Source organism: Microtus oregoni, unplaced genomic scaffold (genome assembly GCF_018167655.1).
Source record: "Microtus oregoni isolate MIOR12 unplaced genomic scaffold, Mior012 000102F_ref0000329, whole genome shotgun sequence".
NCBI classification, from domain to species: Eukaryota; Metazoa; Chordata; class Mammalia; order Rodentia; family Cricetidae; genus Microtus; species Microtus oregoni.
Window position 1 is genome coordinate 2254892 of NW_024544716.1, and position 14982 is coordinate 2269873.

At 46.3% G+C, this 14982-nt stretch overlaps 1 protein-coding gene across 2 annotated transcripts in view; it reads left to right on the top strand.

The window, feature by feature from the left end:
* Znf536 (zinc finger protein 536) overlaps nt 1–13031 on the top strand; it is a 452253-nt gene extending 439222 nt beyond the window's left edge. For both annotated transcript variants that reach the window (XM_041644849.1, XM_041644850.1), the window contains one exon: nt 10078–13031. In XM_041644849.1, the coding sequence (XP_041500783.1) occupies nt 10078–10322 (245 nt within the window). In that variant the 3' untranslated portion in view covers nt 10323–13031. The remainder of the gene's footprint in view (nt 1–10077) is intronic.
* Nucleotides 13032–14982: the final 1951 nt, after the last annotated feature.

A 14982-nucleotide genomic window follows, 5' to 3' on the forward strand; every position in this document is an offset into this window, starting at 1 on the left:
GAATCACATACCTGATTGGAACTATCTTTCCTGCTCAGAATTACGGGAAAATTTTAGGAAGTATAATATATGCGACCAAGGACGTGGTCCTTCTTGAAGAACCTATTTGTATAAGTTGACAAGGCACATTGCCCTGTTGGCCCTGAAACAAGAGTATTCTAAGGGATCTGGACTGGGATCCTTGTACTCAACAGCTCCAGAGTCCCAGCCGCAAGCTTAGCGAGAGCAGTGTGCAAGCACCGGGGACACCAGGGCACCTAGGGGAATCCAGACCATCACCTCGAAGTCCGGACCCATCCCCGAACCTGCATTAGTGCCCTGCCCTGTTGATTTTCCCCAAACACGGGCAGCTGTGCCTCCAGCGACTGAATTTCTAACATCTCCGAGTTGACCCTGTAGGTAAAGCTTTTTAGGAGTCCACTGGGCTTTGACTTAGATGCTGCAGAGGGCCTACTGCTGTGTCATGTTGTCATGAACGCCCTTAGTACCCGTGGGAGGCAGCTCTGCCGAGGTCCTCCATCGTGTGTGCAGAGCACTGGGAAGGCACTTGCCCCACCTCATCCCCGCTGTCTTTAGAAGACAGCACCCTGATGTGGGTGCAGGACGGAACAACAGTTATCGGGTGGTCACATCTACTGGTAACAAATCTACAGGTAGACCGCACATAGTGGGGAAAATTCTAGAAAGTTTCACAACCCAGAGTGTGTTTTAAATTACATGCTGAGCACCATGAAGAATCTGTGTGAATGTAGTAGTATGTGGACCCCCCTCCAACTCTTCCGGTCTTCCAGCCTCTCTGGAAGACCACTGTCTACCTGGAGCCTCATTTATTACTCTGTGTTTAACCTTTGGTGGTGGTGTCTGTGCTGAACATGAAGTACAGTTATCTCCTGCTGTTTTCTAAAAAATATAGTACAACAGACATTGATATACTGCCTTGATTGTATTTGCTATTTCTTAAAGGCATGTCTTATTTTTAATTACATGTGTATGTGTCTCTGTGTGGGTGTGGGCATGAGTGCAGTGCCCATGGAGGCCAGAAGAGGGCATCAGAGTCTTTGAGTTTGGTGGCATAGGTGGTTGTGAGCCACCTTTTATGGGTGAAGAGCAGCAGGTACTCTTAAGGTCTCGTAGTATTTTAATAACCTAGGCATGATTAAAAATATCTGAAAAGTCAGGTATAGTGGTACATGTTTATAGTTTAAGATATTGGGGCATGAGGCAGGAGGATCGCCATAGGTTCAAGGCCATCCTGGAGCCAACTGCCCTGGATGTTCATACTCTGCTGTAGCTGCAGCCAAGTACCTGGCAGAACCTAAAAGGAGAATGATGTATTTCCGGTCTCGGCTTGAGTCCATCACTGTGCGGATGGCATCGTAGAGCCCCAGTGTTCACCTTACAGTAGACAGGAAGCAGAGGATGGCAGTCACAGAAGGGGCCAGACAAGCCCCTTAGGACACTCCCCCATAACCAACTTCCTGCTAGAAAGCCCCACCATCCTCAGCTCCACTGCCTCCCCAGGCTCTAGTCAAATTACGGATCTGTCAGTGGATCCGGCCACTGATTAAGCCAGACCACTCACGGCCTCCTTGCATCTGGACATCCCTTCAAAGACATGTTCAGTGGCATGCTTGCTCTTCTTGGTGTCTCTCAGTCCATCAAACTGACGCTCAAGACCCACTGTCACACTGAGGAGACATTCCAATAGTGTCCCACATGCTCAATGCAAGGATCTGATGGTCTTCTGGAGAAATTTTTGGGCACTGTGTCCATGCAAGTGTGCTCCCCCTCCCACCTCTCTCATACACACACACACACACACACACACACACACAAACACACACACACACACACACACGTACACTATACACACTTCCATTGTGTCTATGGACTACCTCCTGGAACATGTTTGTGGAGAATCCTCTGGCAAAAAGTGCTTGTAGACAGTGTCCAGAGTGGTCAGACAGTTGAGTACATGTTTAGCATCAACTTGACCCCCAATCTTTTCAGCTCAGGCATAGGCCTGTGAAAGGGGAAGCCATCTTGCTGCCAATCCTGCCTCCTGCTGTGTGTGCGAGAACCAACAAAGGCGATGACTTTGTGCATACAATGAAGAGTGCTCTCATTACTGGATGCCAGGGGCTGATCACCCACTTGCCACCCAACCCCTGCTCTCATCCTCTGCCCCACATCCAAGAGAAACCATCAGCTCAGAAGGTGTGGAAGCACCAAGCCTCAGCCTTCCGTAGAGCCACTGCCATGGCTGAGCTGTAAGTAATGGACGGCCCCTCAAGGGCAGGCATTTTCCTCTCCCCCTTAGGTGTAGGGAAGGAATAGCTATTTCCATCGGAGCAAGTAAGAAAAATATCTCATTCCCTCACTTTCACTATAAACAATGTACTGCTTGCTTTCTCCTCACCCCTCTTGACCCTCCACACTGTATACATATTTATATATTATTCATAGTGGATTAAAAATGAATGTGTTCTTTACCACAGCTCTACGGCGCAGTGACAATACAAATTAACGTATGATGTACTTACTTTTCACACAGCAGTGATGGGAAACGTTGATGGCCTCCAAGCGAGAGGTACAGAGAAGAGGGCGGGGGTTGATGGGGGCCATCTCGCACCATTCCGATGTGGGGCTCCAGCCCCAGCAGACAAGGACTGGGGTGTCTTAGGCTGCTGTGATGCTGAAGAACAAGGAAGGGCTGGTTACTTCCTTTTTCTCACAGGATAACGTCCCCGTGGCCTGTGAGCACCAACACTTCCCTGTCTTCAATCTTGAGTCTCCCTGTTCACTTGTTCTAGAATCCTCCACTGACCCACTGCCTGTGCCTGGCCCAGACTCAGACCAGCTCTCTTTTTCCTCAATGGTCTTGTGTTTCTCCTCCCTCTCTGCTTCTTCTCTTATATGCGTCATTCATATCTTCCTCTGCTAGAAACACACTGATGTCGTGATGTGTTTGTATCATGCTGTGGTGGCTAACAGCAATGATCAGAAAGAGCAAATGAGACCCCCTCCTCCCCTATAAAACTCCAGGGTCCCTGTCCCCATGGGGTTGCCAGTCTTCTTGGAAAGGGGCAGTCATGGCCGCTTTACTTATTCAGCTACCGATGTTAGAAGTGCTACTGAAGTAATGTATCTCACAGTCACCATGGTGGTCTTGGGATAATCAAGATCCTCCAGAAGCAAAGGTAGTTAGGCTGAAGGATTAGGTGACTGCAGAAAAGGAAGAATTCTACCTGGGGACAGTGGGGAAGGGCTGTGTAAAGGCCCTGTGGTAAAATGGAGCAGGGAACAGCTGGAGACTAGAGAGACATCCTATATTGGCCAGAGGGTAGCAAACTGGAGGGTGGGGAAGAGAAAGATGGAGAAATGACCTCCTGGAGAATTTATTGGAATCCCACTGGTCCTACAGCAAGCCACACTGCCTCACAAGGCTGTTTGGACTCAGGCTCTCTTCAGTCTTGCCATCTTCCTGAGTTTCTTCTAGCAAAGGGTCCTGTGCTCTGAAAGGACCCTTGCTAGAAATGGAATCCGTACTTCATCCCAATGAAACCCATCCACCAACATCGGCTCCTCTGCACTCGGAAGATCTCACTTTTGCAGCTGTGGAGCCAGAGAACTGAAAGATCAAAACAATGGACCAAGGTCATAAAGAAGGCACTTTTTTGACTTGGTTAGCCACGTGCCCACAAAGGTGGGAAGTGAGAGTATGACTCCAAACTCATTGCCAGACCTAAATCTGTCACTCCTAAGATGAGAAAGGCATCAGGAAGACAGTGAAGGTGTCAGAGCAAGGGCTCTGGCATTTGTACCTGACCACAGACTATTCCCAACATGGGACGCTGCCAAATGAGACAAGCCTAGAGATTGGCGTGTCTAGTGGGAACTGACAGATGAGACCCTTAGTCTGAGGTTTAGACCCGTCGGACCAACTGTGCTTTTAAGTCTTTATCTGCTCTCCATGGGCACCTGTGGACCCCAGAATCACCAGTTTATCATGGTGGTGTGGGTATCGTGGACAGTCTTTGATCCCATTTTAAACAGATGGAAGCTTGTAGGCCACTGAGGGACTGCCCTGTCACCCCAGGCATGAACCAACTTTACCTCTGTCAGTAAGACACTCATCTGTATATGAAGATTTAGTTCTCTTTAAATCTACCTCAGTGACAGATTGAAAGGACCTCAAGTAGACTGGTGCCTCTCAGCCCCTTCCTTTGCCCAACCATTGTCCCTGAATGTACACAGTGATGTGTTCTGTGGTGTTTACACAGTCATGTGTTCTGTTGTGTTCTCTGTGGTTAGTTCAGAACCCTTGCTGACATTCTCTTATCCAAGCACAGCAGACGTCAGCATGCATGAGTCTGTTCCATCTAAGGGTCTTTGAAGGGGCATATGGGCGACAGAAACTGGGATGTGGCTTGATTCAGAAATTGATGGAGTGTCCAAAAATGGCTTAAGCAATGACACCTTTAGTTTGAGGATCAAGGATCTGACCACCACAGGCTAACCTTTACACTTACCTTTGATGTTTGGCCAACATCTATTTTGGTATAGCATGACTTCTTAAGCCGCCTGCTATCTGGTTCACCTTTGGCTACCTCTACGAGCTTTCTTATATCTACTTATCTATAGGTACTCAGATCTACCTGTATAGGGAATGGTACCACCTACAGTGGGTCAGTCTGCACTACATCAATTAACATGCCCACAAGCCAGTCTGATGGAGGCAATTCCTCGACTGTGGTCCCCTCTACTTGAGTGACTGTTGTTTGTATGGAATTGACAGCTAACATAACCAGGGGAATCCTTGCACAGATTTAGAGTGCATTGTATCCATTGGAAACTTGGTTGCAGGTTGGCTGAGTCTTAACTTCCCCATCTGTACAATGGAGACAATATGACCTCTTGGAAAACCCCCTATGAAGTGCAATTCTGAGGACAATTGTGCAGAACTAACTATAAAGAACCATGGAGTGAAGCTTTTGGGAGCTTTAACTGCTTCTATAAATTCCTAGTTTCAAGACTACAGAAAGACAGAGTTCTTGCAAGTCTAGCACTGCTCATGTCTCCCTCTCCAACGAATGCATTCTGAGCTCCAGATGCATTTACAAACAGATTCCACTGCACCAGAGTTAAAAAGCCAACCCAATCCAATAATGGGTTGACCACAGAAGTGTTGGAATCTGCTAGAATAATCAATCGTTCATCATCTTTGTCTCTACCAAGAACTCAAGATTCAGAATGTAACCATAGGATCAAATCATGATGAATATTTAAAAAATCGATTAGTGGAGGAAAGGGAGTTAAGTGCTTTTGTGTCAAGTTGGCCAACACGCAAAGACACTCCTTACAAACCGAGGTGATAGTCAAGGCTCTCTGTGTATTGTGCCACGGCTCAGATGGCATGGCCTCTGAGGTGACAGGGTTTGAAGGGAGGGTAGCGTTCAAGGGTTGGAGACCAGGATCCCCAAACAGAGTAGTTCTTAGCAATGCTGGTAGGCAATGTGATGAAAGGCTTTGACTGTTCAAGAAAAATGCTCCACGTGCAGGAGGCTCCACAAGGCCCTGGAGACTGAGCCTGACTCATGAACTGAGCCTGCGTTTGTTCGGTTTGTTTATGGGTCTGCTGGCCTCTGAGATACCAAGCATTTTGTTTTAAGATTGTCATTGGTCTGTTATTTGAAGTTCTTCTATCCCCAAACTTGCCATGCCATGGTAATGACCATTAATTATAATAAATACATTAGTGACGTTTATGGATCTATGTCGTCTCCCTCAGCCGTACACTGCTGTAGAGCCGTCCCTCCTTGAGGAAACATCAGCGTACCACAGAGGCTGGGAAGCTCTAGGTGACATTTGAAAGTGTTTCTCAAGTTTCCCATTGTTTCCTTTCCCTTGGGATTCTGTGTTTTATTTAATTTAAATATTTATTTTTAATTATATGTATTTGGGTTTGTGCCTATGAAAGTTAGAAGAGGGGGTCAGATGCCCTGGAGTTAGAATCACAGGTGGTCGTGAGTGTCTGGACATAGGAACTGGGACTTGAACTTGGATCCTCTGAAGCAGCAGAGCCCATGCTTAACAGCTGAGCCATCTGCCAGGCCCTGCCCCCAAAACTCTTTGGGAAGATCTTCAACTGTTCCTTCGTCAACAGGCACCAGTGCTGAGTGGACCTTTCTCAGGAATTTTAAGTAGTTTTCCACTTTTAAGAATGAGTCTTTTTTTGGCGAGCGCTGGACATACCTTTAGTTTATGCAGGGATGGTGACTTCTTGAGTAGAATCATTAAGTTTTAGGGTCTCAGTGTAATTTTGATTGCTTGTGCACTATCTGGTGAACTTTGCTGATGTTCAGTTAGGTCCCATTTGGAGTCCCAACAACGGAGGAGAAGTGGACACACTGTGGCTTCTCCAATCATCTCCTTAAGGACAGTGTCTATCAGAGTCTATGATAGTCTTCTTGCTATGACAAACTTCCCAAGGTTGAGTTCTAGATAAACAAACAAGGTTTACCTAACTGACAGTTGTGGAGATCTGAGAGCATAGGGCTGACTCTGTCACAACATGCGGGACAGCAGCATGGCAGGGACATATCCATGAAGGAGTAATCACATGACAGATAGAAGAATTCAGATTCAGGGTTCATAACCCATGTTCACAGAAGCTGACCGTGATCCCATAATCCCTCCCAAGAAGAGCATCCTCAGTGACCAGACCAAATGCCATACGACTCTGTCTTGTAAAAATTCTATCACCTTGCAACATTGCCACAGTGGGTACCAGGCTCACCATGTAAGAGTATAATCCAGTATAATCCAAACTACAGCAGCATCCCAAGGGAGCTCCCAGTCTACCAGCTTTCTACATGCTGAAGAACAAGGGCCATTTGCATCCCCTGGACAAACAGCAATCTACAGAGGTATCCATCTCATGTGAATGTAGAAGGGATGTATCCGTGGATGGGAAGGGAGCCAGTGGCCGTCGGGAGGTACTGGGGACAGGAGAGGTTAATGGTGAACGAATGTGATCAAAGTACATGATATGCATGTATGAAAACCTCATCATGAAATCAATTAGCTCGTGCAATTAATATATGCTAATAATAAAAAGAAACGCTAGTCTCACATCTCCCGCTCAGGGCCTTCTCTGTTTCCATGGGAAGGTGGCCAAGCCCCGAGGGTAGAAGCAGCCAGCAGAAACACAGGCAGGAATCACGCTGGTGCTACAGTCCCTGCTGCTGCTCTGTGTTCTCTCTCTGCAGCATCTTGGGAAGGGCAGAAGGCAAATGCAATCTTTTCTGGGTTTCCTCCCCACATCTGCGAGTTTGCAGACTGCTTTTGCAGATGGCAAAACCGACCACCCGAAGCCTCATATTGCTGCATCCACAGGAACAAAAGCAAGCGCAGAAACTCTGTAGGACACTGGATATCCAGAGGCTGTGGCTCCACTCCAGGAACCTGGGGCCTCCCCCAAGGGATCCATTTCATAGTGAAACAGATCATGTCCTTTTAGGAGAGGTGGTTCAGACAGGGTGTGGAGACTGGGGACTCGAGCTGTCTGCGTAGACCCAGATAGGATGCTCTGATAGGGACTGGAAAACCCCTTGGGCTAAGCCCTGAGTGTCCTGGTGAGTCCTACGGGATTGGTAGCCAGCAAGGATGGTGGAAAAGAATGATGTACTGTTTTCCAAGTAGCCTTCCTTTACTGGGGGCACAGGGAAGGGGGGCTGAATGGTCCCACTTCACAGTCCAGGCAAAAGCTACAGCATACCACAAGCAGTTCTACGTGATAAAGAGAGGGGACCCCTTGGGCAGGAGGAGTCAACCCTGGCTCTGAGGGAGGGGAGATGACACTGCCAAAGCCCACTTAGAAAGAAGGAGACGAGCCAAACCAGGCTACAGGGAGGATCAAGCCCTCAGGAGATGGAGGCAGGGGCATAGAACCTGAACTATATAGGGAGAACTGGATTGAAAAACAGCCAAAGAAACGGACAAGGGAATCAAGATAATATCACTGAGCAAATGTGCTGGTGTAGGCCTGGTGTGGGGGCACAGGTCTGGTGTGGGGGCACAGGCCTGGTGTGGGGGTGCAGGTCTGGTGTGCTGACACAGGCCTGGTATGGAGGCACAGGTCTGGTGTGGGGGCACAGGCCTGGTATGGGGGTGCAGGTCTGGTGTGGGGGTGCAGGTCTGGTTTGGGGTCCAGGTTTGGTGTGCTGACACAGGCCTGGTGTGGGGGTGCAGGCCTGGTGTGCTGACACAATCCTGACATGCTGGTGCAGGTTGGAACCCCAGCATTGGGAGTCTGAAGCAGGACAAAAGGGAGTTCAAGGCCAGCTCATGTTGCATAGAGAGTCCCTGTCTGCAAAAGAAAAGGGAAAAGAGAGAGAGAGAAGCAAGTAAATGAGAGAAACGCAGTATTGGGTGCTTGACTCTCAGGAATAGACTGCTCTGTGAAAATACACACAGGGATTTTTCCTGGGATTGAAGTAGGGAAACATCCCTGTTTGGATATTTGGTGGACTAAATGATTGGTCCTCTTATGGGTTCACTTTTCTAAGCAAACGAGTCTGGCTTTCTGGCTGATGCAGGATGGAGCAGCTTTTGAGTTTTGGGTGGTGGCTGCCCAACCTTCCCGGCATCAGAGGGATTGCACCTGCTCCCTGTCACTCCCCAAAGCAGACGCCTCACCGGCTTTTCAAGGCGGCAGAGGTGTTTTAACCGCTATGCACAGGGCAGAGCGACCAAACTTTCAGGATCAATAAACCTTCCTTAAGAATTTGTCAGCTGTTCTACATGAGAGCTTTTCTAGAAAACCATCCTTTGGGGGGTCACTCTTCAAGTCCCCCTTATTATTAATGTTATTTTAAGATTTGTTTTGTGAGTGTGTACATGAGCACGCCACGTAAGTGCAGTGTCCGAGGAGGCCAGGAGAGGGCACCACATTCTATGGAGCTAGAGCTACAGGTAGTTATGACCTGCCCAGCTCAGTTGCTAAGAACAGAGGGAGAAGAGCAGCCAATATAACCCCTGAGCCATCTCTCTAGCCCCAAATCCCACTGCTTTGATGCTCAGGTTGACCTTGAGCTGATGATATGGTCCTTGCTGTCTGTCCTGACACTTCCAGCTTCTAAAGCCATGCCGCCCAGTCCTTCCTCACGGCTTTGCTCTAGCAGGGTTATTTGGTGTCCATCTCCTTTACTCCTCAGAAAGAATCACTCCTCAGGCTCGGTCTGCCCTTGGTAAAGAGTCCATGTTACAGAACAATGGGAAGTCGCTTTACCCATGAGTATGGATACCCAGTACAGAAACTTGCTGGGTTTGGGTGTGTCTAAAGTCAGCAAAATAGAGTTACTGATCAAATCTCCTCTGGTCTCTTTTTTTTGCACACACTGGTAAATTAAGAGTCATTTCACATTTAAAAACAAACAACACGCTAGAGAGAGGAAGCCTTGCGTGAGATTATTTCATGACACCTGAAATCAGACTTCAGCATCCATAAGTAAAGTTTTGAATCCTGTCAATGAAAAGCTGGGGTATGAGCTGGTGAGACAGATCAGCAAGGCATGGTGCTTGCGGCCAAGTCTGAGTACCTAAGTTCAATCCCCGAAACCCACATAGTGTAAAGGAGACAGGGGACTCTCATCAGTGGTCTTCTAACATGTACCACATGATCTATGGGCTCTAGGGGCACACATGTGTATATGTGTGTATACACATATAACTAATAACCACAAAACATGGGTCAGTGTGCTTTATTTCCTGTTCTGTAAACATTTATATAATATCCGTTCCAAGCTATTCGCCATCTTAAAGAAATGCTTCTAGGTATTGAGTAATTTCCCTCATCTGGAAAAGCTAAATTAAAATTTCTGGTCAGAATGGGCGGATAGTCTAAATCTCACTTGGTGTGCCTAACGGGCTCCATTCTCATCTCTTCTTGTGTGAATTTTGCCAAGTGGCTGTGATATCATTGATGGGGGTGATGGTGCTATTGGTCCTGGAGCTCAGGATGGGAAGGTGGCTGAGGTGTGACACACGGCTGACCGGACACTTTTTTCCACACAGGTCACAGGCCTTTCCAGTGCCACTACTGCCCCTACAGTGCCTCGCAGAAGGGAAACCTGAAGACCCACGTTCTCTGCGTCCATCGAATGCCTTTTGACAACAGCCAGTATCCCGACCGCAGGTTCAAACGTTCCAGGGTTGACTCGGATGCTTCTGGGAATTTTGAGGAAGCTGCAACTGTCAAAGCAGGGAGCTTTGCTGATCTAACAGATGAGAGAGGCAAGGGCCAGGAGGAGGGCAACTGAGCAGAGACTGTCCTCTGCAATATTCCTCTCTACAGTTTTAAATCATGCATCTGGTCTCACCAGTTTGCTAACTGCATTCCAAGGGGGGAGGGAATCATGTACGACCCCTCTCTAGTGTATAGAACATTTAAAAGAATTTTAAAAGATATCTATATATATAAATATATATTAAAAAGAAAAATCCCCCAGCCCTTGAACATGGCTGCTACACTGTTACCCAGTAACAAGAACTTCCAAGCAATGCAGGTGGGAGAAAGTGATTTCAGAAATTGTCCCTGTGTCCTTTGGGCTCAGAAAGCTGGAGGCTTTTCCAACCTGGAAGTCATCTTGGTCCAAAAACCAAAACAACAAAAACAAAAACAAAAACAAAACAAAACAAAACAAAAAACTGAAAACAGAACGATACCGTCCGAGTGATCTGCGCTGCCTCGAATGGTCTGTGTTTTTCTTCTTGAAAACACCTCTATAGTCTGAGACCAGCTGCTGTCACTCGCCCAGGGCCCTAATGAGATGACTTGGGAGGCAGCTGAGGTGCCAGTCAGACTGGGGCAGTCACTGCAGGGAAAATCAATTCGCGTGGTGTCACTCTGCATTCTGGGAGAAATCCTAGCCGGCCCGCACGCAGCCTGCGAGCGCCAGGCCTGACCAGTGCTGCGGAGGATGGTGATCTAAAGTGTGCTTTAAAAAAAAAATACACAGCCCGATGAATCAGTGGTCAGGAAGTGTCTGCAGACAAATGTCCTTTGCAGGTATGATGAGTCATTTTTTGCTTTAGATCAAATTGCAGAATGGAAAGAAATGCTTTTTAATTTTTTTATTTTCTTTCCTGGGTTGTCGTTTTGAAAGCGTCTGGATGAAGGAAAAGCTTTTGATATTAGAAGCAAATTGCAGGAATCATTCTAGAAACAGGCGTTAGCAAACCAGGCCAACTCAGCTCTGCTCTCCATAGAAAGTCCTGCTACACAATAGCAGTTTCGTTGCTAACGGGGAAGACTGTTTTCTATCAGAGTCGAAGACACGTTTTACTAGAGGGAAGTCTCCCCTGGTTTCTTTTCTCATGTGTTACTTTTTAAGTGTTGTGGGCATGAAGCAAGATTTTTCTTCTCCAGTGAGCTCTTCCAGAATAACTCGTATTAAAACATGAATCTAAACCCCCGGCTGTCTGTCACTAATGAAGAAAACAGTTTGGGTTAGAATGTTCATTTTTGTGAAACAAATGTGTTCTGTATTTTTGGAGATTATGGAGTATCTACCGATTGCACACTCAAAATGTATCCAGTTCTGCACCACACTGAGGGAGATTTTGAGGGTTGACGAGGAAACGCAATTCTTCAAAAACCAAAACCAAAACAGTGGCGTAGGAAAACTCATCAAAGGATTGATTCTTCTTGAATCTGCTAGAACACTGTAAAAGTTCCCACCTTCTAACACACTTCCTTTGAGTGACATGCACTTGGCACTGTTGCTTGTGACGGTGGAGACGTAGTGAAGTATTAACTTCGAGAACGAAATCATTCAGACTTGGAGAGAGAGACGGGAAAAAGTCAATATTTTCTTGCAGTCTGGGAGCACACAATAAAACCCCAGGGCCTTAAAAACTTCAACTCTGCCTATAGCAGTTTACAAAAATACTAAGCTGCAATCAATGTAAATAAAATTCTTAGCGCTGTCCTGAGACCGAATTTCAGGCTAATAAGGAATCCGGTTTGCATATGCTGTCAAAGGGTGTCATCCAACTTGGTTTCTCTGGGGATGAGGCCACTCTGCAACATGGACCCATCTGGCATAAAGCAAGCTGCTTTCTTGCTGTTCTTTTTCCTTTCCTTTCCTTTCTTTTCTTCTTCCTTCCCCCTTCCCCCCCTAGAATAGTTCTCACTGCCTTACTAAACTCAGCTGATTGACTGTGGCTGTCTCTGTGGTCCGAAGGAGGCCTGGAGACGCTGGCGGGAAACTTGGGACTGTAGTGAGCATTTAGGGTTTAAGTGCACCGTTGTGCTTGGTGACTGTGCCATTGGCTTGCTTTCTGTGTGTTTGCCCCACCTGTGGTATCTTAGCAAAGAGAAATTAAAAACAAAACAAAAAAAAAAGAAAAAAATAATAAAAAGGAGAAAAAAAAGTGGAAAAAAAAAGAGAGAGAGCGATCCACATTCCGTGTTTAGCACTTTGGCGCTGGTCCAGTGTCTTTCGTGTCCTCCGAGCATCTTCAGACGCTACAGGCAATAATTCTGTTTGTGACACTGGGTGTGACCTTGGGAACATACTCCCTTCTTGTGGCGTGTGTGTTGACTCCACTTCGTCCAGTCCTACTAGCCGTCCTCCTTTCCCCCCTGACACAGGCTTTCTTTCCAGAACACTTGTGACTTGTCATACAAGCCCGTGACAGCCTCTGTGATGCGGTGACGGTGTCGCGTGTCACCAGGCTCTCATATTTATAGACGTCAGTCCTTCCCCCGTGACTTCTGTAGTCTGTGATGCTGTTCCTAACCCCGTCTACATTCTATCTTGGAGGAACTCTGAGATCATAGAGTAGAGGAGTTTGTCGCTATGCTTGTAACAAGTAGAACTTTGTATTTAAAGTTTATTCTTGGTCATTATTTATTATTATAATACATCAGTTGACAGAACTTTATTCTGGTATAGAAAGTATTAAAAGTTGTTTTTTTTTTTCAGCAATGACTGTTTTCTTTCTGCTGTTAGGAATAAAATGTCTTTGAAGCAGTCCAGTTTTATCTAGTGTTTTATGCAATAAAACCTCTACCTTTGCAAAACAAAAACCCGAACCAAAAAAGTACATCTTTTCTGAGTCCCACAAAGAATAAAACCTACTTTTCCATGCTTGTAAGCCTTTGGCGAAGCTTGACCAAACTCCACTTGTAAAATAAGCTTTTCTTATTCTGCATGGCAGATATCCTCATGGCTTTGGGGTTTTGTTAAACTTATTTTTAAAAAGATTTATTTTCTTTATGTCTATGTGTGTTTGCCTGGATGTACGTCTGTGTACCATATGCATGCAATGCCCATGGAGGCCAGAAGAGGGCATCAGAGCTCCAGAACTGAAGTTATAAATGGTTGTGGGCTGCCATGGGGTGCTGGCAATGGAAACCCAGGTCCTTCACAAGAGCAGCAAGTGCTCTTAACTGCTAAGTCACTTATCTCTTCAGTCCTTTATTTGTTTGTTTGAGGCAGGGTCTCTGGACTCTGATTTATTATTGTTCACATGCAGCGCATGCGTGCATGTGTGTGCATGTGTGTGCGCAAGTGCATGTGTGAGGGTTGCTTCTTTAGAGGACTGAACCTGTAGATAGAATTCTCAGTAAGGTAAAACTTACAGAAACATCCGGGATCCTTATAAAATAGTAATTATATAAGGCACGCAAGCTACCAGGACTTATTAGTCCTCCTTACTAGTAAAAAGATGCGTTCAAGTTTTGTTTGTTTTATTAATTATATGGAGTTGGAGAGATAGCCCAGCATTTAAGAAAACTTAGAGTTCTTTCAAGGACCAGGGTTCGATTCCCAGAACCATCTGTAACTCCTGTTCCAGGGAGAATCTGATGCCCTCTTCTGGCTTCTATTGGAACTGCATGCACTATGTGCGGGCAAAAACTCATAGACATAAAATGATAAAATAAAAGTAAACAAATTTCTCAAAAAAAATCATTATACGAAGGGAAGTATTTTATCTCCTGTCGAGCAGAGGAGGACCTGCATGGTTCTATCTGCTGCACCTGTGGCTCCAGAAAAGACAGTGACCACTAATGATGCCCAGGCTTCTGTTTGAGTTGATAAAAATATTCTGAGGGCTGGAGAGATGGCTCAGCAGTTAAGAGCACGGGCTGCTCTTCCAGAGGACCTGAGTACAATTCCCAGCAACCACATGGTGGCTCATAGCCACCCCTAATGAGAACTTGTGCCTTCTTCGGGCCTGCAGGCAGACATACAGGTAGAATACTGTATACATAATAAATAAATAAACAAATAAATTTCTAAAATGGGGTAGCAATGGCAGTGTCCTGCTTGGTGATGGTGCTGAAGCCCACCGGTCTACACGTTTGTAAGAGAGAATTATATGGCATGCAAATTAGGCCTCCATAAAGTCATTACAAAATATAAAAAAGAAACTGGAAGTAAGAAACAATTTTGAGAAGTACTGGCATGTTTTCCCCTTCAACTAAGCTGGAGCTCTGACACAGTTACCTGGCAGAGTTTGTGAAGTACAAAGAATACACAACCTGAGGGTGGATGGGCAATGGCTTGAAGGTAAATCCCACTGGATTCCATAATTACTGCCTGATGCCGAGTGACTTTCTAAAGAAACAATTTCTCTTACTAGTTTTAAAAATGCCTATCTGTGTGGGTATATGCATATGTGCGTGCAGTGCTCTCACAGGCCAGAAGGGGGCATGGGACCCCCTTGGAGCTGGTTGTGAACTGCAGGATGTCCGTGCTGGGAGTTGAACTCTGGTCCTCTGGAAGCAGTTTGATCTCTTAACTGCTGAGCCATCTCCCCAGCCTTATGCTGAGTAATTGAACTGCCCTGGGTTCATTGTCACATCTGTGAAAGGGCAAGAAGGAACACACTCAGATGCACAAGTCACACAGCACCTTGAGATCAGGAGGGCTACTGCCCAGGGCAGCATCAGGAACTGTGGATAACCTT